Here is a 20,500-nt window from a genome sequence, read left to right on the forward strand (position 1 = left end):
TCGAGATTGCGTCACTGCACTCCAGTCTGGGCGACAGAGTGAGACTCCATCACAAAAAAAAAAAAAAAAATCTTTTGAACTTGAATGAGGCTGGACATCTTTTCATATCCTTATTATCCATCTATATTCTTCCATTAACTATCTATTCATCTCCTTTGCCTATTTGTTATTGAGGTGTACTTTTGACTAGTGGATTACTCAGTGAATTTTTTTTTTTGAGATGGAGTCTCTCTCTGCTGCCCAGGCTAGAGTGCAATGGCAATATCTCAGCTTGCTGCAACCTCTGCCTCCCGGGTTCAAGCCATTCTCCTGCCTCAGCCTCCCGAGTAGCTAGGATTACGGGCACCTGCCATCATTCCCGACTAATTTCTATATTTTTGTAGAGATGGGGTTTCACCATGTTGACCAAGCTGGTCTCAAACTCCTGACCTCAGGTGATCCGTCCACCTCAGCCTCCCAACGTGCTGGGTTGACAGGCGTGAGCCACCGCGCCCGGTCACTCAGTGAATTCTTATTGGGCAATAATTGGCTTAATTAAAAAAAAAAACCAAAGGCCTGGCAGCCTTTGTACCAAACTGCTAACACTGTTTACCTCTAGGGAGTAAGACGATGGGAAATGAGGAGGATATTTTCATTTTTATTTTATATCATGAGGTATTGTTTGGATTTTTACAAAGAACTTGCATTTCTTTTGTAATGAAGAAAATAATGCAGAGGAAATAACAACACTAAACCTTTGGCCTGGATTATCATTGGCTGGAAATTCATGTTGGATGCAAGTTTTTATTGATAACAAGTTAGTTTTTGGTTTATATGCAAACACTGTTTATTGAATGCCTCCTATTTGGCTGGCATTGCCTAGGCACTTTCACAGGTATTTCATCCTAACCCTCACAACAGCCCTATGAGGTAATAATTGGTCCCAGTTTACAGAGGCCTTGGGTGGGAGATTATTGCTTGATATACTTCTATTTGCCACACATTTTCGTTGGCAAAATGTTCTTATCAGCTGGTGATTCACTGGTCAAGAACTCTCATTGGCCAGGAATTCCTATTTGTTGCTGTAAGATTCAAATAATCAAAATATTAGAATTTTTTCCCCCACAGGAATGATGGGACCAGTGGCATAAGAGTGAAGGAAGGAGAGCCAGTGGGTCTCTCCCTTTGAAGCACCATTTGAGTTTGCATTGGTCAGCCCCACACAGGTGGGCAGGATGAGGTGGTGGAGGAGACGCAGTGGTTATAAGTCTTCTCGCTTCCGTAGGATGAGCTTCCTAACGAGCGCTGTAATCTGGGGTCTGACCTCCTCCACTGACACAGTTGGGTCCCAAGCCCCTACCACCTTTCCATCTGGGGCTACAAGGTACTTCCAGAAGTTCCAGGTGGGCTCCTTCCCAGAAGTCTCTAGAGAAAAAGGAAGAAGGAGAGCAAAGTGTGCTACGCTGCGTACCCTCTCCTGGGATTTCACTCTCGGTGTCCATCTTTCCCTGGTGGCAGCTAATCCTGATGCCCAGTCCACACCCCGACCACTCCAACCAGAATCTCTGTGGATGAGGCTTAGCGATCAGCATTTTTCAAAAGCCCCCTGGGAGGTTCCAAAGTGGGGCCAAGGTTGAGAACGACTGCTGTAGGATTCTGTGACATACTTGATAAAGTGGTATCAACTCCTCCTTTATTAATGACTTCGAACTACCGAATAATACCCTATTTTCTAATTCAGTTTTAATGGTTTCCAAATGTTAGTCCATGGACTGGTTTCATCAGAATCACTGGGGAGCAGGGGAGTGCTTAAAATAAAGATTCTTGGGCTCTGCTTCAGTAGGTCTTAGCCTTGTGCATTTTTAAGAGCTCCCCAGGTGCTTCTAAAAGCAAGGCCGGGTTTGATCTATAACTGTGCAAACTGGGAAGGAACTAATAAAAGAACACAAAGAAAAAAATAAACATTAGGACTGAGTCACAGAGCAAAACGCAAACCTGCCTCAGTAAGGGACCTTTTGTTTGCTGCACTGTTGCTTCTCATTTACTCCTCCAGGTGAATGGGTTGCAGGGTGGGGTGGTGGCAAGGGATACAAAGGCCACCAGAAGCATGGAGTGAGAAAAGGCAAAAATGGGGCCTCCAAAGGAGAAGGCCTGAGAGAAGAAACAGGGTCAGAATGACAACCTTAGCCCATGACCCCATTCTGCAGCTCTGAGGCTTCTGCAGCTGGAGAAGGGATCTAGTTCTCAAATATTAAGATCTGGTATTTTAGCTCAGAAGGTCTCCCTCCATGGCCTACATACTCCACTGCTGACTCAGGGTGGAGATGCCTGTCCGCCATCTTGGTCAGCTTTCTCCAGGCAGGTGGCATCCCCTGTCTATGCCTTGGTTTCTCCATCATATGTCCGTAAACTCATCTAATTCACACTGACTTAAATGTCTCCTTCTAGGAGCCCCTGCTTGTGAAAACAGGATCCCAGAAAAGTCCAAAAGAGTGACTTCTGAGGGAGAAGTGGGAGGCAGCAGGTATGGAGATATTCTTAGGCAGGAATAACCCTCAGCTTGTACCTGCCTCCACTCTCCTCAAAGATTAGTGCTGGAACAAACCATTAGTCCACCTGAGAGGATCAGGAAGGGGAAGGGCCCCAGGTCACCCAGCCAGCCAGTGGCTTCTGCCCAGGGAGCCATGGCCTCAGCCAGGGAGGTGTGAGGGGATGAAGAGACCAGGACTTACGGGCCAGGTACTTGAAGGCAGGATGGGCACCAGTACCGGTGACTGCAATCTTGCTAAACATGGGGAATGAGACACTGTAGGTGCGGCGGGCAAAGCTCTCAATCTCCTTGTTGCTGTCAGGCTCCTGTTGGCCAAACTGGTTGCAGGGGAAGGCGAGCACGTTGAAGTGGTGGGGACCCAGGTCCCGCTGCAGCTGCTGCAGAGCTCGGTAGTGCTGGTCTGTGAAGCCGCACTCACTGGCCACATTCACCACCAGGGATACCTGTATGACAGAAACAAAACAAAACAAAGCACAGACAAGCCAGTGAAGAGGCATGAACCTGTACATGCCCTGACACGTCCACATATGTGACTCCTGCAACAGTTAATACTGCCTCACACATACAAGAACACTGTGTACACATATGTAAATGTGTGTCCAGTGCTCTCACACATACACAAACACATGCACACAGACAGGCACATATGAAATCAAACATTCAGGGGCTTACAGATATGTGCACACATACATGAACATCTGTGAACATAATTATACAACATACATAAATAAGTATGCATATGCGCCATGATACAAACATACGTTAGCAAACACCACACATGCCCACACACGCAGCACATCCACAGACAGAGGCACACATACTGGCGAGCACATAATGAGAGCTGATAAGAGGGGGTAAAAAGGCAGACCTGGGCTCAATTTTTGGCTCAGTCAGCTAGCACTCGCCACTCTGCACTGTGGTTGCCTGTATATGTGTCAGTCTCCCTTCTAGAATGTGAACCTACTGAGGGCAGGAGCTATGTCCACTTCATCTCTGGGCCTGGCATATGAAAAAGTCTAAGTTTCAGCTGAATGAGTAAGTGTGCACACAAACACAAACGCCTGCATGGGAACATAGACAGACACAGGTTTTCTTGAGAAAAATCCCTTTTTGTCCCCACCACCTCCAGAGAACCAATACCACTTTTTTTTGTTTTGTTTTGTTTTTGAGACAAGGTCCCTGGCTGGAGCAATGGCATGATCATAACAGGACATCCCCCCAACAGTTTGCAGTCTCAAACTTCTGAGCTGAAGTGATCCTCCTGCCTCAGCCTCTCAAATAGGTAGGACTACAGGCACATGCCATCACACCTGGCTAATTTTTTAATTTTTACTTTTGGTAGAGACAGGTCTCACCATGTTGTCCAGGCTGGACTCAAAAACTCTTGGCCTCAGGCAATCCTAGCAACTAAGCCTCCCAAAGTGCTAGGATTATAGTCATGAACCACCATGCCTGGCCTACCACTTTCTTTTATCACTAGACTAATCCCTAAATTTATTAAAGACTTTAGGCAATAAATATAAACCTGGCTAATGGAACTTGATTATAATACTGTGATTAGAATTTTGGCTCAAATGCTATGTTTTTAGCTTCTAGGTATATATTATTAAAGGATTTTAAACCCTACCGTGTGGTAGGCAGTCTAGCCCTATCCTCCATAATTGACATTTGGGTCAGATAATTCTTTGTTGTTAGGGAGATGTCCTGTTTATTCATTGTCAGATGTTTGGCAGCATCCCTGGCCTCTATCCACTAGATGCAATAAAAAATGTCTTGACAATAAAAAATGTCTCCAGGCATTGCCAATTGTACCCTAAAGGGAGTAATCACCCCTAGTTGAGAACCACTGGGCTAGATGATTGAACTACTGAGCTGTACCTCCTGTACCCTATCTCCACCAGGTGAGAAAGGACCCATGCCTGGGGCCACTGGCTATTAGAACAACCTCCTCAGTTTGAGGTCAGCATACACCATAATCTGCCTGGAATGGTGAAAACTGGGATTCTTAACTCCCTTCCTCAGCTAGGGTTCTTCCTTTTTTTCCCCCTGATGGATCCCTGGGCAATGAGAACGTTAAAGCTTTTTTTTTTTTTTTTCTTTAAGATGGAGTCTTGCTCTGTCACCCAGGCTGGAATGCAGTGGCGTGATCTTGGCTCACTGCAACTTCTACCTCCTGGATTCAAGCCTCAGCCTCCCGAGTAGCTGGGATTACAGGCGTACGCCACCATGCCTGGCTAATTTTTGTATTTTTTTTTTTTTTAATTACAGACGGGGTTTCACCAGTTGGCTAGCCTCGAACTCCTGACCTTGTGATCTGCCTGCCCCAGTCTCCTAAAGTGCTGGGATTACAGGCATGAGCCACTGCATCCGGCCAAAGCTTGCTTATTTTTTAACTCACACCTTGCATGTCTACTCACTCTTTTGGAAGGGGGAAATCTGGCTTCTAGTTCCATCCCTGAAACCAAAAAGCTTGGTCCTTAGAAACCAAAACACAGACAGACACACCCAAGTGCACAATTAATTTACATATGTACATATACAAGCAGAGACACAGACTCAGATTTGTACACAGAAGTAAACAAACCATAAACACACACACACACACACACACACACACACACTCTCTACACTCAGGCCTACCAGTACATACATAACCGCACACATTCTCAAGTGGTCAGCCATTCATCCATGCTGGTCTAAATGACTATAGTCCCAATTAGCCTGAGGGCATCAACCATTTCAATCTTGCTCAAGGCTATGTCACCAGAGCTGGACCCAGTGTCAGACATGTAGTTGGAGCCAGTAAATGTTTGTAGGTGAAGGAATGAGCATATTGCCCAAGCAGCAGGCCTAGCTTGGGTTAACTCGGCACCAATTACAGCTTTTCTGGATTACTGGTTTACTGCTGAACTTGGCAACTAAGAGCATAGACTCTGGAGCTGGACTGTCTGGGTTCAAATTCTAATTCTCTTATTAGTTGTGTGACCTTCTTCTATTTTGGTCTTAGCACTTACTAGGAATTACCCTGTGCATTTCTCAGTTCCTTGTTTATTGTCTCTTTCTTCTCCTCATCCCATGTAAGCTCCATTTAGCGGAAATGTATCTGTTTTATTCACCACTGTATCCCCGGGGGCTGACCTAGTGTCTAGTTAGTATACAGTAGGTGTTCAATAATGAACAACGAATGAATAAGTAGCAGAGCTGGTCAGACGCTAAACCTGGGGCTCTCTGGTGAGCTGCCCTAGAGAGAACAGGAGGCCTGAATTGGAATGGGCCCTGTTCTTGGTTCTTTGTCCAGAGTTCTAAATGAAGTTGCTGCTGGGATCCACCAAACACAGGTGCAGAGCACTCCAGAGTTTACTAAGTGCATCCACATCCACGCCATCATCTCATTTGAAACTCACGACACTCTGGGGGACAGTCAGGACAGGGATTACTGCCCCCAAGACTCCCAGCATAATCGAAAATTTCAAGGCTTATAGAGTACTGGTCTTCACTAAAGATGGTGTTGCTCCCAGGAGAAAAATGTTGACATCCATTTTTGTGTGGTTCATCCAAAACCGGACGCTGGCCCACCTGTTCATTAGATTTCAACTCCCCAGCCATTTCACACACGAGTCCTCAGGTCCATCCTGAAGAGGTCCACTCTGGGAGTTCTTCATTGCACATGTGACATCCAGGCCTCTCAATGTAGTGTTCAAGGTCCCGCCTGGTCCCTTGCCAATCCTTTCAGCCTCATCTTCCACCACTCCTAGCCTCCAGCTTTAGACTCTTTGAAGCACAACAGCTGGAACTCCTGGCCCCACCACTCCCCACCCTTCTTCCCCTCTTGGTAAAATCCACTCGTGTTCAAAGACTCAACCCAGATACCCTTCCTCTCCGAAGTCTTCTCTGAGCTTATGTTCCCTCTTGGTAAGGAGGGGCAATTAGCCTGGATGACTCTTTTTTTTTGTTTTTTTTTTTTGGGACGGAGTCTCGCTCTGTCGCCGGGGCTGGAGTGCAGTGGCCGGATCTCAGCTCACTGCAAGCTCCGCCTCCCGGGTTCACGCCATTCCCCTGCCTCAGCCTCCCGAATAGCTGGGACTACAGGCGCCCGCCACGTCGCCCGGCTAGTTTTTTGTATTTTTTAGTAGAGACGGGGTTTCACAGTGTTAGCCAGGATGGTCTCGATCGCCTGACCTCGTGATCCGCCCGTCTCGGCCTCCCAAAGTGCTGGGATTACAGGCTTGAGCCACCGCGCCCGGCCTTGCCTGGACTACTCTTAACTGTGCCCTTGAGCTGCCATCTAAGGACTTGGCCTAGAGAGGACCCCGGATGTGGCTGTGGGGTTCTCTTCCAGATCCCGTCTTTCTAGTGTAGTGTGACCTTGTGCGAATGCCTGCCCTCTCTGGGTCTTTGTGCCCTCTCCCAAGGATGATCCATGTGAGGTCTCCGTGCATCTGAAATAACACCCTCTGCCCTGCACATTCATCTCCACAGTGTTTTTCAGTGGACTCCGAATCAGCCACTCCCCGTTTCAGATGCGGAAAGTGGGGAGGGGAGAGGGAAAGGCCGCACGATGCTACGTTTACTTTTTCCACCCGTGAATGGCAAAGGCTGGGCAGTGGTGCCCGGCCTCTCGGCGAAGGTCTGGACCCCGCTGCCCAAAGCTGCCGGTAGCAAAGTGGGCGCCGACTGCGAGCGCTTCGGGTTCCTCGGCGCCAGGGCCGTGCCACGTAGCCGCGGGCCGGGTCAGGCCGGGCGCGGGATGGGGGCGCCGCGCCGGGGGTCACTGCCGAGTGGGGCGGGGGCCGGGGTTTGGCGGTCGCGCGGCTGGGGCACCCTCGGAGCCACACCGCGCGGGGGCCCGGGCTGCGGGGCGCCCCCAGTAGGCCCCGCCAGGGCGAGGCCGGGCCCCGCGGCGCCGCCAGACCCTGCGCACTCACCGAGCCGCGGTACTTCTCCAGCGACACCAGTTTGCCCCGGATGTTGACCGCCTTGAACTCGTAGAAGTCCTGCTCCCGCTGCGCGCAGGCCGCAGCCCACAGGAGCAGCCACGCCGCCGCCGCCGCCGCCGCCGCCACCACCATGGCTTGTTCCCGAGGTGGCGGCGTCGTGAGGGCAAAGACAGGGCGGGGGGATCCGGCGCGGGGGGCGGGAGGAGACGGCTCTGGCGCCGCTCGACCCGCAAGGCAGGACGCGCCCTGTTCTGGTTCTCCTCCTCAGGCGGTGGATGTCTGGCTCTGGACCTCAGTTTCTCCGTCTGTCCTGAGGCAGCTCCCCTCTGCCCCGGACCCCAGAGCCAGGGTTTCAGGATTCTGTCCCCTTAGACCGGAGTTCTAGGCTCCCTCTTGTCCCTGGATGCAGCGACTTGGCAGGGAAAGGGAGGCAAAAATCTGAGAGTTCAGCTTCTCATTCGTGCAGCAGCCTTAGGCTGGCCTGGTCACACACCAACTCCAACCTCAGTTTCTCCACGTGTTAAGTGGAGCTAACCCCCCTTCTTGATCCACCTAGTCAGTATAGGATGGAAGTAATAGAAGAACGGATGCGAAACACTTTAACAGTTGAATGGTGCCTGCAAACTTCAGGTGAATGAATGCATGTTCCCTGAAAGTGATGGCTGGGAGAAGGAGAAGAGAGGACCGAGGGCCTGTTGCAGGTTAGGTTTCTGGAAGCAGATTCTGAGGTGGAGATTGGAGTGCAGGATGTTTATGAGGGAGCACCCTTGGGATCAACGCGTGGGAAGGATGGGAGGGAATGGGAGTGGCAGAGGGGGAAAGTAGTGAGCTCCATGCAGGCCCCAAGACAGTCTTAGCTGACTCGACAGGGACTCTGGAGCTAGAGTAGCCCATCAGATGAGCTAAGATGGCCAGGTCACCCTGCCTTTATCAGTCCTTGGATGTGGGGCCACCTGGCAAGGGGTGCAACAAGGGCCAAGATGGCCCTGTCTGTAGAGAAGCTGACATTAAAGGCTTTGTGCTAACAGCTGGTTAGGCAGCTGGTGTCTGTCCTAAGTCCTCAGTGATGGGGGAGCTAGTCAGCACATCACAATGTCTCCCCTGCTCAGAAAACCCCTGCTGAGCCCAAGAAATGTCAAGCATGGGGCTGGATCTTGTACTTACAGGCTGTGAGTTTCCAGAAACTCACAGGCTGGTGTGAGAGAAACCAGGTAAACTGCAGATTTCATGTAATGTGGTAAGGGCTAAGCACTCCTGTGGTCATTCAACAAAAACTTCCTGAGCACATTTTCTATGCCAAATTTTGCTTTAGGTGCCTCTTAGGCAGTGATGAACAGGAGGGGCATGATCTCTATCCAGGGAGACACAGGAATTAAATAATTTATAAATAGCTCTAAAATTACTATTGTGAGTACCACCTAAACTAGCTTGGAGGGCCAAGGAGGGCTTTCCAGAAAAAGAGAGATTTGAGCTGAGCTCTGAAGAATGAGTAGAAATTGGCCAGGATGAAGCAAGGTACAAGTGCAAAGGTCCTGCGGGGAAAGGAACATGGTGCATTGAGTAACAGAGAAGGCTCCTTTGATTGGAACAGAGAGGACAAAAGATGAGGGGGGAAGGTGGAGAGGCAGGCATGAGTGAGATCACACAGAGCCTAGTAGGCCACAGTAAGGGCTATGGTCTATAAACCAAGAAATGAAGGTTCTTTTCAGCAGGGACGTGTCACTGTGAGTCTTATGTCATAGAAAGATCTCTTTCGACAGGGCCCAGTGGCTCACACCTGTAATCCCAATGCTTTGGGAAGCCAAGGCTGGAGGATTGCTTGAGGCCAGGCATTCGCGACCAGCCTGGGCAACATAGCAAGAACTGTCTCTTTAAAAAATTTAAAAATTAGGCCGGGTGCGGTGGCTCACGCCTGTAATCCCAGCACTTTGGGAGGCCTAGGCAGGCAGATCACCAGGTCATAAGATCGAGACCATCCTGGCTAACGCAGTGAAACCCCATCCCTACTGAAAATAAAAAAAATTAGCCAGGTGTGGTGGCACATGCCTGTAGTCCCAGCTACTTGGGAGGCTGAGGCAGGAGAATCGCTTGAACCTGGGAGGCAGAGGTTGCAGTGAGCAGACATAGCGCCACTGCACTCCATCCTGGGTGACAGAGCAAGACTCTGTTTAAAAAAAAAAAAAAAATTAACAGTTAGCCTCGTGCAGTAGCATGTGCCTGTGGTTCTAGCTATTCAGGAGGCTGAGGCAGGAGGATTGCTTGAGCCCAGGAGTTCAAGGTTCAGTGAGCTATGATCATACCACTGCACTCCAACCTGGGTGACACAGACACTATCTCAAAAAAACAAAAACAAAAACAAAAAATCCTTCTGGCTGTTCTGTGGAGTGGATAGGAAAGGGCAAGAGTAGATGTGGTCCAGATGTTGGAGTCGACGTAGCTCCAGGGCTACCTCTTAGAGGCCCAGAGGCAGTTGCTACCTAGCCTGAGCAGCCAGGCAAGGCCTTCTGGAGGTGTGAGGTGACACTGGAGTTATATCTTGAAAGAGGAATGGGAATTCTGTAGGAGGGTCAGGGCAACAATGTCAGACTGAAAGAGCAGTATCTATGATGGCACGGAGTCTGAGAGAAGTGCTTTGCTGTTTGAGGTGAGAAGGGGTGTGGGGCAGATGCAATTGGAAGGGTCATCAGGATAGAGAAGGGCCTTGAGTGCCAAGTCACTCTCTAGAGTGTGGCAAGCAAAGGTTTTGAAGCTGGCCACAAGATCATATAGTTACTAGGACTTGAACCCAGGCCTTCAGATGTAGACCATGGGATTTTTCTGCACCACCAAGGTGGCCTCACTCTTCAGGAGAAGGCAACATTATCAGGAGAGGTGGAGAGCAGGGGAAAGGGCGCTTCAGGCAAGGGCCAAGCATAGATAAGGTGCCCCTGCCCATCCTGCTCCTTCTTCCCCATCTCTTGTGGGAGCCTTAAGCCTGTGATGGGTCCTACAGCTATTAAATGGTCTCTTCTTCTCTCTCTGCCCTGTGGAACCAATGGGCTCTCTTCCTGCCACCTGTCCCTTTCACTCAGCCCCTTCTCGAGTGTCCAGTAACCAGGAGTTCTCAAATTCTACTTCATATAACTTGGAGTGTTGCAAGTTTGGCCAAGCTACTTCCTGTTAAAATCCAGATAGATGGGCCGGGCATGGTGGCTCACACGTGTATACAAAATTAGCCGGAGTGGTGGCGCATGCCTGTAATTCCAGCTACTCAGGAGGCTGAGGCAGGAGAATCGCTTGAACCCAGGAGGCGGAGGTTGCGGTGAGCCAAGATCGTGCCATTGCACTCCAACCTGGGCAACAAGAGTGAAACTCCATCTCAAAAAAAAAAAAAAAAATTCCGGTTAGATGGGCATTTCTACCAAGCAGGAGAAGAAAAAGTTAAATATTTCTCAGCTGTAACTTTCTTTCCTCGGCACTTTTCTCCTTTCCTATTTATGCTTCAAAACCCAGCTCATATGTGAAAAAGATACTTGCTCATGCATGTTTATAGCAGCACAATTTGTAATTGCAAAAATGTGGAACCAACTGAAATACCCGTCAATCAACGAGCGGATAAAGAAAATGTGGCATACTACATACGATGGAATACTAGTCAGCCATAAAAAGGAATGAATTAGTCAAACCAATACCCTGAGCCCTATGCAAATCAGACACCACCTCCTCCAGCTTCCTCATGTAACTGGCTGGTTTCTGCTGTACTCAGGGTTTCCTTTCTCGGCTTTGGGGCACCCCCACCTCTGTCTCTGTACAGGGGGAGCTTCTTCCTTCTTACTTGCCTTTTGGAAGAGAGAAAGAATAAAAACTAAAACTAATAATACAAAACCTATAGTACTTTACTTTTTGTCGCTCAGGCTGAAGTGCAGTGGTACAGTCTCGGCTCACTGCAACCTCTGCCTCCTGGGTTCAAGTGATTCTGTGCCTCCGCCTCCTGAGTACCTGGGATTACAGGCGCCCACCACCATGCCCAGCTAAATCTTTTTGGTATTTTTAGTAGAGACTGGGTTTCACCATATTGGCTAGGCTGGTCTCAAACTCCTGGCCTTAAATGATCCTTCCACTTTGGCCTCCCAAAGTGCTGGGATTACAGACGTGAGCCACCGCGCCCAGCCAACATGTAGTGCTTTATGTGGCATTAAGCAGGGGAGAGGGTAGAGTAGTATGGTACTAGATTAAGGAGGGATTGTAACTTTAATTTGAATGATCAGGAAGCCTCACTGAGAAAATGGTATATGGGCAAAGACCTAAAGAATGTTAGAGAGCAAAGCAGAAGAGCAGTCTAGGCATAGGAAGCAGCAAGTACAAGGGCCTGGAGGCAGGAGCAGGCACGACGTGTTTGCTGAACAGCAAAGAGTCTAGTGTGGCTGGAGCAGAGTGAGCGAGGGGAAGAGTAACAGAAGATGACATCAGGGAGGTAAGGAATGGGTACACAGCTACTGTAGCATCTTACAAGCCATTGTGAAGACTGTGGCTTTGACTCTGAGTGTGATGGGAAGCCACTTAAGGGTTTTAAACAGGGAATGGACATTTCTAATTTATGTTTTAACAGAATCATTCTGACTGCAGTACTGAAATGAGGAAAGTAGTCAGGAGGCTATTGCAGTAATCCTCATAAGGGGACATGGGGGCAGTGGAGGTGGGGAGAAGTAGATTCTGAATATATTTTGAAAGTAGAGGCTGGGTGGGGTGGTTCATGCCTGTAATCCCAACAAGAATCTCTTGATGCTAGGAGTTCAAGACCAGCCTAGGCAACATAGTGAGACCCTGTTTCTACAAAAAATAAAAATAAAAATAAAAGGTAACCAGGCACGGTGGTGTGTACCTGCAGTCCTAGCTACTTGGGAGGCTGAGGCAGGAGAATCGCTTGAGCCTAGGAATTTGAGGCTGCAGTGAGCATGATTACTTCACTGCACTCCAGCCTGGGGGATAGAGTGAGACTCTGTCACTAAAAATAAAAATAAAGGTAGGGTGCAGTGACTCATGCCTGTAATCCCAGCACTTTGGGAGGACGAGGCAGGAGGATCACCTGAGGTCAGGAGTTTGAGGCCAACATGGCAAAACCCTATCTCTACTAAAAATACAAAAAGAAGCTGGTCATGGTGGCATGTGCCTGTAATCCCAGCTATTCAAGAGGCTGAGGCAGGAGAATCACTTGAACCTGGAAGGTGGAGGTTGCAGTGAGCTGAGATCGCGCCACTGTGCTCCAGCCTGGGCAACATCATGTTGGAAGCTCAAAATCAACCAGGGTGGGAGTATTACACCACACATTAGCAAATGTTACCTATCAGGGGTTGATTTATTGTTTTGTTTATTGCCTAGACTTAAGAAAGTAATGGAAAAAATGTTAAAAATACAATAAATGTTAAAAATAAAAAGAAAGAAAGTAGAGGCAAAAGGATTTCATGATAGGTGGAATACAGGGAATGAGAGAAAGACAAGAGTCACAGATGACTTTAAGGTTTTTGACCAGAGCAATTGGAAGGATGGAGTTGCCATTAATTGGGATGAAGACGCTCGTTGGGGGAACTGGTTCGGGAGGGAAAATCAAGAGTTCAGTTTTGGACATGTTAAGTTTGAGTTGCCTATTAGCAGTGGTAAACATTTACAAATTGACTTTCCAGGAGAAGAAGGTGCGTGCGTGTGTGCGTGTGTGTGTGTGTGTATAATAAGTTTATTATAAGGTTTACTGATATAAATGATGCATAGCACACAATTCACAAATAATAAAATATATGGTACTTATTGTAAATTCCATATGGCCAATTTATTCCCACAGAATGTTTTAATTGATGTTTACCAAACTCTTATATCTATAGCCAACTAATGGTTGCAGTTGCTGAACATGTATAATTGCAAGATTAATGGTGGTTGATATTTTTATTTCCATTAATAGTAAGATGAAAGCGAAACAATGTAGATATATGCCAGAACAAGGATAAAGTCAATAACATGAGGGCTTTCTTTGTAGAATCTGAGAGTAGTTTTCAATACCAGAAGAATATTTACACTAATTTTTGTGTTATTCACAAAGTAATGGCTATAGACACAATATACTCTCGATTTAATCTGTATTATTAACATTTTTTCCATTACTTTCTTAAGTCTAGGCAATAAACAAAACAATAAATCAACCCCTGATAGGTAACATTTGCTAATGTGTGGTGTAATACTCCCACCTGGGTTGATTTTGCGCTTCCAACATGATGTTACTAAACGTGGAGTTAGGAAGAGATGTGAGAATAGCACACCATTAGGTAGTATTTCCACAATACAGATAGACTAGACATCAATAAATTTGAGAGCACAGAAAATCATAGAGTAAAACAATTAGAAAGTGATGAGTTTTGAATATTACCTTTCTTTTTAACATAATTTCTTTAATTTTAAAAATATAACTAAATTTTTAGGAATTTAGTTATAACTAAATTTTTAGGAATTTAGTTATATTCCTAAGTTATATTAGTTATATATATATATATTAGTATATATATATATATATATACTAATATATATATTAGTTAGTTATATTATAGCCACACACCTCTGGCTGTGGTTAGCAAGAGGCTGGCAAAGTCCTGGAAACATAACAATTGACTCTGGGAACTGGTTCCAGACACCCTTCCTATCTCTAGTACGGTTGGATATATGAGTCAGGAATTGGAAGAGATCTAAGGCAAGATATAATTATGGGAGTGGGCCGGGCACGGTGGCTCACACCTGTAATCCCAGCACTTTGGGAGGCTGAGGCAGGTGGAACATCTGAGGTCAGGAGTTCGAGATCAGCCTGGCCAACATGGCAAAACCCCATCTCTATCTACTAAAAATACAAAAATTAGCTGGGCGTGGTGGCAGGCACCTGTAATCCCACCTACTCCGGAGGCTGAGGCAGGAGAATCACTTGAGCCTGGGAGGGGGAGGTTGCGGTGAGCTGAGATCGTGCTATTGCACTCCAGCCTGGGTGACAGAGTGAGGCTGTGTCTCAAAAATAAATAAATAAATAAATAAATTTGGGAGTGGACAGCACACAGAGTATTTAAAGCCATGGTACTAGATGATGATGGTGAGTTGGAATAGAGAGAAAAGAGAACCAAGGACAGCCCTTGGGACTCTGGCATTTAGCACCAAGGAGATGAAGACACGAGGGAGCCAGAAAAAGACACTGAAGAAGAGGAGCCACAGGAAGGATCAAAAAAAACCCAAAAGCATGTGATGTCATGGAGGCCAAGTAACGAATTTGTTCCCGAATGAAGAGAGTGATTAACTGGTAAAATGCTGTTGATAAATCTAGGAAAATTAGGATTGAGACCTGAACATGGGATTTAGCAATTTATCCTTCAACCAATAAAGGGAATTAAACAGACAAAATCACATTTCCGCGCCTCTTTGCCATTCCTCATCTGCTCCCCCTGCCTATATTGTTTTCCCGTCCTTGAGCTTACAGCAAGTTCCTATAGGGCTTCCTGGTTTTATCAATCAGGGCCTCAATAGGAAACAGATGACACACTCAGATTAGAGGAATTTGAGGAAGGCTCATTTACACAGGGCAAATTTCCATTGTGTGGGTGGGGTGTAGGAGAAGACAGGGATAGTTCAGGAACCTATCTGAACTGTTAACATCCCTTGACCTGAATGAATGGGCAGAGGGAGGAGAGATTATGGAAGCTAGAAAAAGAGTCCTATATACCAAGCCATCTTGAAAGGGGCAGTTCTCTCTTTTTTTTTTTTGGATAGAGTCTTCGTCACCCGGGCTGGAGTGCAGTGGCGTGATCTCAGCTCACTGTAACTCCGCCTCCTGGGTTCAAGTGATTTTTGTGGCTCGGCCTCCTAGAGGCTGTTACTTTCAAAGGAGAATCACAGCCAGCCCAAGGTAAACTTGCAGGGAAGGAGCTAGGGAGTTAATTCATCTCCTCTTTCTCACCAATCTCCTTCAGGGATGTTGGCTGGTACCTGAGTAGAAGCCAGGGAGCAAAGGAGCCCATTGATGTCAGCTGTACAGGTTCAGTGTACCAAGCAGACAGTGGGGGTGGACAGTGGATCCAAAGAGTCAGACAGAAGGTGTCCACACAAACCCAACTCAGAAAACAGCTTTTCTCTGAGGCTTTTCTCAACACCTTTATTTAGGTAGGTAGTTGCCCTGATTCTATGCTTTCCTTATTTTTTTATTTTTTAGAGACTGTGTTTCACTCGCGCGCAGTTGTGTTATCATAGCTCACTGCTGCCATCAACTCCTGGGCTCAAGCAATCTTCCTGCTACAACTTCCCAAGTAGCTGGGACCACAGGAATGGGCCACTACACCCAGCTAATTTTTTTTCTGTATTTTCAGAGGTTGGGAGAGGGGTGGTCTCACTATGTTGTCCAGGCTGGTCTTGAACTCCTGGCCTGTCTCAGCCTACCGAGTAACTGAGATTAGATTACAGGCACCAGCCATCAAGCCCAATTTGTGCTTTCATGTAACGTAGCACTTATCATGCTGTGTTGCAATGATCCACAATACTGGCTGGACCTTAGAATCACCTGGGGAACTTTTTAAAAACACTTAATGTCCAGGCTCCATCCTAGACCAACTGAATCGGGAAGTCTGGGGATAGGGTCCCAGCACTATGTATTTTAAAAATACCCCAGCTGATTTTAAGGTGCAGTCAGGATTGATAATCACTGTCGTGATGTCATTGCCTATCTATCTGTATGTTACCTTGAGGAATTTGTAGCTCTTTGAGTGCAGGACCATGTTTGATTCAAACCTGTCACTAACCTGTAGCATGGGGCCTTGTACAGGCCAGATGCTCAGGACGTGAAAGTTCACGTTAAAGAGTATTACGATTTTAATTTTTGTGTAATTTTGTTATGATTGTGGTATGTATATCATCTAGGGCATTGTTTTTCAAACTGTGAGTTGCAACCCATTAGTAAGTCATAGAATCAACTTAGCAGCTTCGACTAGCATGGAAAGAAATTGAATAGAAAAGTCAGAGAATGTCCTATATGGGAAGGGTTAGTGTAGTATTGTGAAACACACACGTGTAATCCAGGATGCAATGTAAACTACACTTCTCCTGTGGGTTTCATTCAAAATGCTTGAAATTCACTGACCTAGGACAAATAATATAACTGTGCTTGTGTTTTGTTATCTTTAAAATGGGGATAATAATAGTACCTTCTACCTCATGGCATTGTAATGAAGATTAGATGAGCTATCATATGTAAAGTACTTGATGTCCAGCATAGAGTAAATAATCAACAGTAGCCATTAATATTGCCCAACAACAAATATTTGTTTTATTTTATTTTATTTTATTTTTTTTTTTGAGACGGAGTCTTGCTCTGTCGCCCAGGCTGGAGTGCAGTGGCTGGATCTCAGCTCACTGCAACCTCCGCCTCCCGGGTTCACGCCATTCTCCTGCCTCAGCCTCCCGAGTAGCTGGGACCACAGGCGCCGGCCACCTCGCCCGGCTAATTTTTTTGTATTTTTAGTAGAGACGGGGTTTCACCGTGTTAGTCAGGATGGTCTCGATCTCCTGACCTCGTGATCCGCCCGTCTCGGCCTCCCAAAGTGCTAGGATTACAGGCTTGAGCCACCGCGCCCGGCCTAACAACAAATATTTGTAACAAGTAGAATATAACATTGTATTCATGCCGTAGTTACTGCTGTGCAATATTATGCACGCAGATAGACAAGCATGATTTATCTTACTATATTAGATCAGTTATTATTGGTAAGCACTATGGCAATAAATAAGCTTTTACAAATAGGAAGCAGTGTACCCAACTTACTTTCTTGAGGCCAGGAATATTTTAGGGCCTGATTAGAGTGGTGGAGGTGCTGTCTTAGATTCTATCTAAGGCTACATCCTATTAATATCTTTACTGCATTTGACCGGTGCCCACAAGCTATCTCTGCACCTGCTCTTGGAAAATTAACACAGCTCTGTTTAGAGGCCCTAGTGGGGAGGGACTCAGCAGGCCTTAGTTATTTAAGTATCTAAAGCACTTAGCACGATGCCTGGCACTCAATAAATGTGGGCTAAATTGAATTGAACTGTTGATAACTGTTGTGTGACCTTGATCAAGTCACTCCCACTCTCTGGACCAGATTTTCCTGTATGTAAAATAAGGGAGGTTGCATGGAAGATTAGAAGTAGAAGACACCTCTGATTTTACAGATGGGGAAGCTGAGACCCAAACAGGGGAAGGGACTTGCCTAAGTTCAAACCCAAGAGAGAGAGAGGTTACAGCTGAAATCTCCCCACTCAGTGGTAGAGCACTTTGGATTGTCAAATATAATAGTAGCATTGTGTTGTCAATTCAATTCTGTAGTCCTGGGAGCAGTTAGAAGCAACAAACTAAAGATACACATAGCAGCAGGGATGGATTGAAAAAATGTAGTGTGGTATGCAAAAGTAAAATACAGAATGATATATATAACTGGGTACCATTTATATAAATGTGAAATATGTGCACACAGAATGAAAATGCATATTTTGCAAGAACAACATAAATGGCTACACAATAAACACATTAGAAGAGTTGTCTGTAGGAATAGGGAGAGGAAAGGGAATGAAAGGCAATAAGTTGGGCCCAGTGCAGTGGCTCATGCCTATAATCCTAGTGCTTTGGGAGGCCAAGGCAGGAGGATCACTTGAGGCCAGGAGTTTGAGACCAGCCTGGGTAACATAGTGAGACCCTGTCTATACAAAACATTAAAAAAATTGAGCCAGGTTGGTGGCACATGCCTGTAGTCCCAGCTACTTGGCAGGCTGAGGCAGGAGGATCGCTTGAGCCTGGGAGTTCAAGGCTGCAGTGAGTTATGATGGCCACTGTACTCCAGTCTGGATGATAGAGCAAGAACTCATCTCTAAAAAAATAAACAAAAGGTGGAGGGCCAGACGTGGTGGCTCACACCTGTAATCCCAGCACTTTGGGAGGCTGAGGCGGGCGGATCACCTAAGGTTGGGAGTTCGAGACCAGTCTGACCAACATGGAGAAACCCCGTCTCTACTAAAAATACAAAATTAGCCGGGCATAGTGGCACATGCCTGTAATCCCAGCTACTTGGGAGGCTGAGGCAGGAGAATCACTTGAACCTGGGAGGCGGAGGTTGTGGTGAGCAGAGATAGTGCCATTGCATTCCAGCCTGGGCAACAAGAGCAAAATTCCAACTCATAAAAAACAAAAAACAAAACAAAACAAAAAAACGTGGGAGGAGGGTAAATAAAAAAAGAGGCCTTTGAGGCCAAAGGATACAGTGTGCTATGAATTAAGAAATATGTTTACCTCAATTCTCTGTACTTGAAGCTGAAAAATAATATAAGCCATGTTTCTCATGGAATTTTTCTATTATTATGTATAAAAGGAAAGCAGGGATTTCTAAAAATCCCTTCCTCTTCTCTTTGGCCTCTACCCTCCTTTGGGCCTTGGCTTCTCTTACCTGGACTCCTGGAACACTTTTTTTTTCTTTCTTTGAGATAGTCTCCCTTTGTTACCTTGGCTGGAGTGCAGTGGCACGATCTCGGCTCATTGCAACCTCCACCTCTCGGGTTCAAGCGATTCTTCTGCCTCAGCCTCCCCAAGTAACTAGGACTGACAGGCACATGCCACCACGCCTGGCTAATTTTTTTTTTTTTTGTATTTTTAGTAGAGACGGTTTCACCATGTTGGCCAGGCTGGTCTTGAACTCCTGACTTCAGGTGATCTGCCCGCCTCGACCTCCCAAAGTGCTGGGATTACAGGTGTGAGCCACCATGCCTGGCCCCAATGAGAAGTCCTTTCTTTGTGCCCCCACACCCCTGTGTATTTATCATGCAGTGTTGTAAATTTCTGTTTACCTAATATGCAGAATTTGGCACATGATAGGTATTCAAAAATATTTTTTTAAAAACTTCTTATTGATATATAATATGCATACAGCAAAGTTAAGATATTGCAAGCATATGGCCTTGATAAACTTTGCAAAGTTAACACACCATATAACATGCATTCAGATTTTTTTTTTTTGGAGGGGGGCGGCTGGGGACAGGATCTTGCTTTGATGCCCAGGCTGTGGTGCAGTGGTGTGATCATGTCTCACTGCATCCTCAGTCTCCTGGGTTCAAGTGATCCTCCCGCCTCAGCCTCCCAACTCCGCAGTCGCTGGGACTACAGGTGCTTGCCACCACACCTGGCTAATTTTTGTATATTTTGTAGAGACAGGGTTTTGCCATGTTGCCCCGGCTGGTCTCGAACTCCTGGACTCCAGCAAATCCACCGGCCTTGGCCTCCCAAAGTGCTGGGATTACAGGCATGAACCACTATGCCTGGCCTGCCCCCAGAATTATAAACAGAATATTTCCAGGACTCCAGAAGGCTTCCTCATACTACTTCCAGTCACTGCTTCCCAAGACCCCAGTCCTGATTTCTGAAAACATAGATTAGTTTGGCCTGTTTTTTATTTTATCTAAATAGAATCATACAGAATGTACTCTTTTCTATTTGGCTTCTTTCACTTATCATGTTTCACTCATCAATATTCCATATTTTTGCGTGTAATTGTAGATTGTTCATTCTCTTGCCATATGTATGCTATTAAATTGTGCAAATATGCTACAATTTGTTTACCCATTGTACTGTCGATGGGCACTCAATACATATTTCTTGGATGAATGAAGAAATCTGTCCATCCTGCTATACTGTGAGTTCTTTGAGGAATGAGATAGGGTTTTATTCATTTCTAAGTCCTCGGTATCTATCATGGTGCCTGGTACTTGGTGGGAGCCCAGTGAGAATTTGAGGAATGAATTGATGTACGATTCCCCTGAGCCTTTGTAATTAACTGGTCATTTCCCCATCCTCGGTGGGGCCCCAGCTTCAGATCCCTGGGTGATGCAGGTGAGTTGCTAGGCAACAGCATGAGGTTGGCTCTGGGGTCACAGTGGAGAGTGTGCTGCTGAGGCCAGCCTGATGGTAATTGGAAACACTTCTATTCAGCAGGCTCTGGTTCCTCCTCTCCAGCCCATCCCC

At 46.5% G+C, this 20,500-nt stretch overlaps 1 protein-coding gene across 1 annotated transcript; it reads right to left on the reverse strand.

The window, feature by feature from the left end:
* Positions 1-617: 617 nt before the first annotated feature.
* On the reverse strand, positions 618-7,632 carry GPX7 (glutathione peroxidase 7). The gene is made up of 3 exons (XM_023188487.1): positions 7,456-7,632; positions 2,712-2,973; positions 618-1,404 (listed from the first exon to the last, which is right to left on the reverse strand). The coding sequence occupies exons 1-3, from the start codon at positions 7,597-7,599 to the stop codon at positions 1,241-1,243; spliced, it is 570 nt and encodes a 189-aa protein (XP_023044255.1). The 5' UTR covers positions 7,600-7,632; the 3' UTR covers positions 618-1,240.
* Positions 7,633-20,500: the final 12,868 nt, after the last annotated feature.

This window comes from Piliocolobus tephrosceles, chromosome 1, assembly GCF_002776525.5.
Source record: "Piliocolobus tephrosceles isolate RC106 chromosome 1, ASM277652v3, whole genome shotgun sequence".
NCBI classification, from domain to species: domain Eukaryota; kingdom Metazoa; phylum Chordata; class Mammalia; order Primates; family Cercopithecidae; genus Piliocolobus; species Piliocolobus tephrosceles.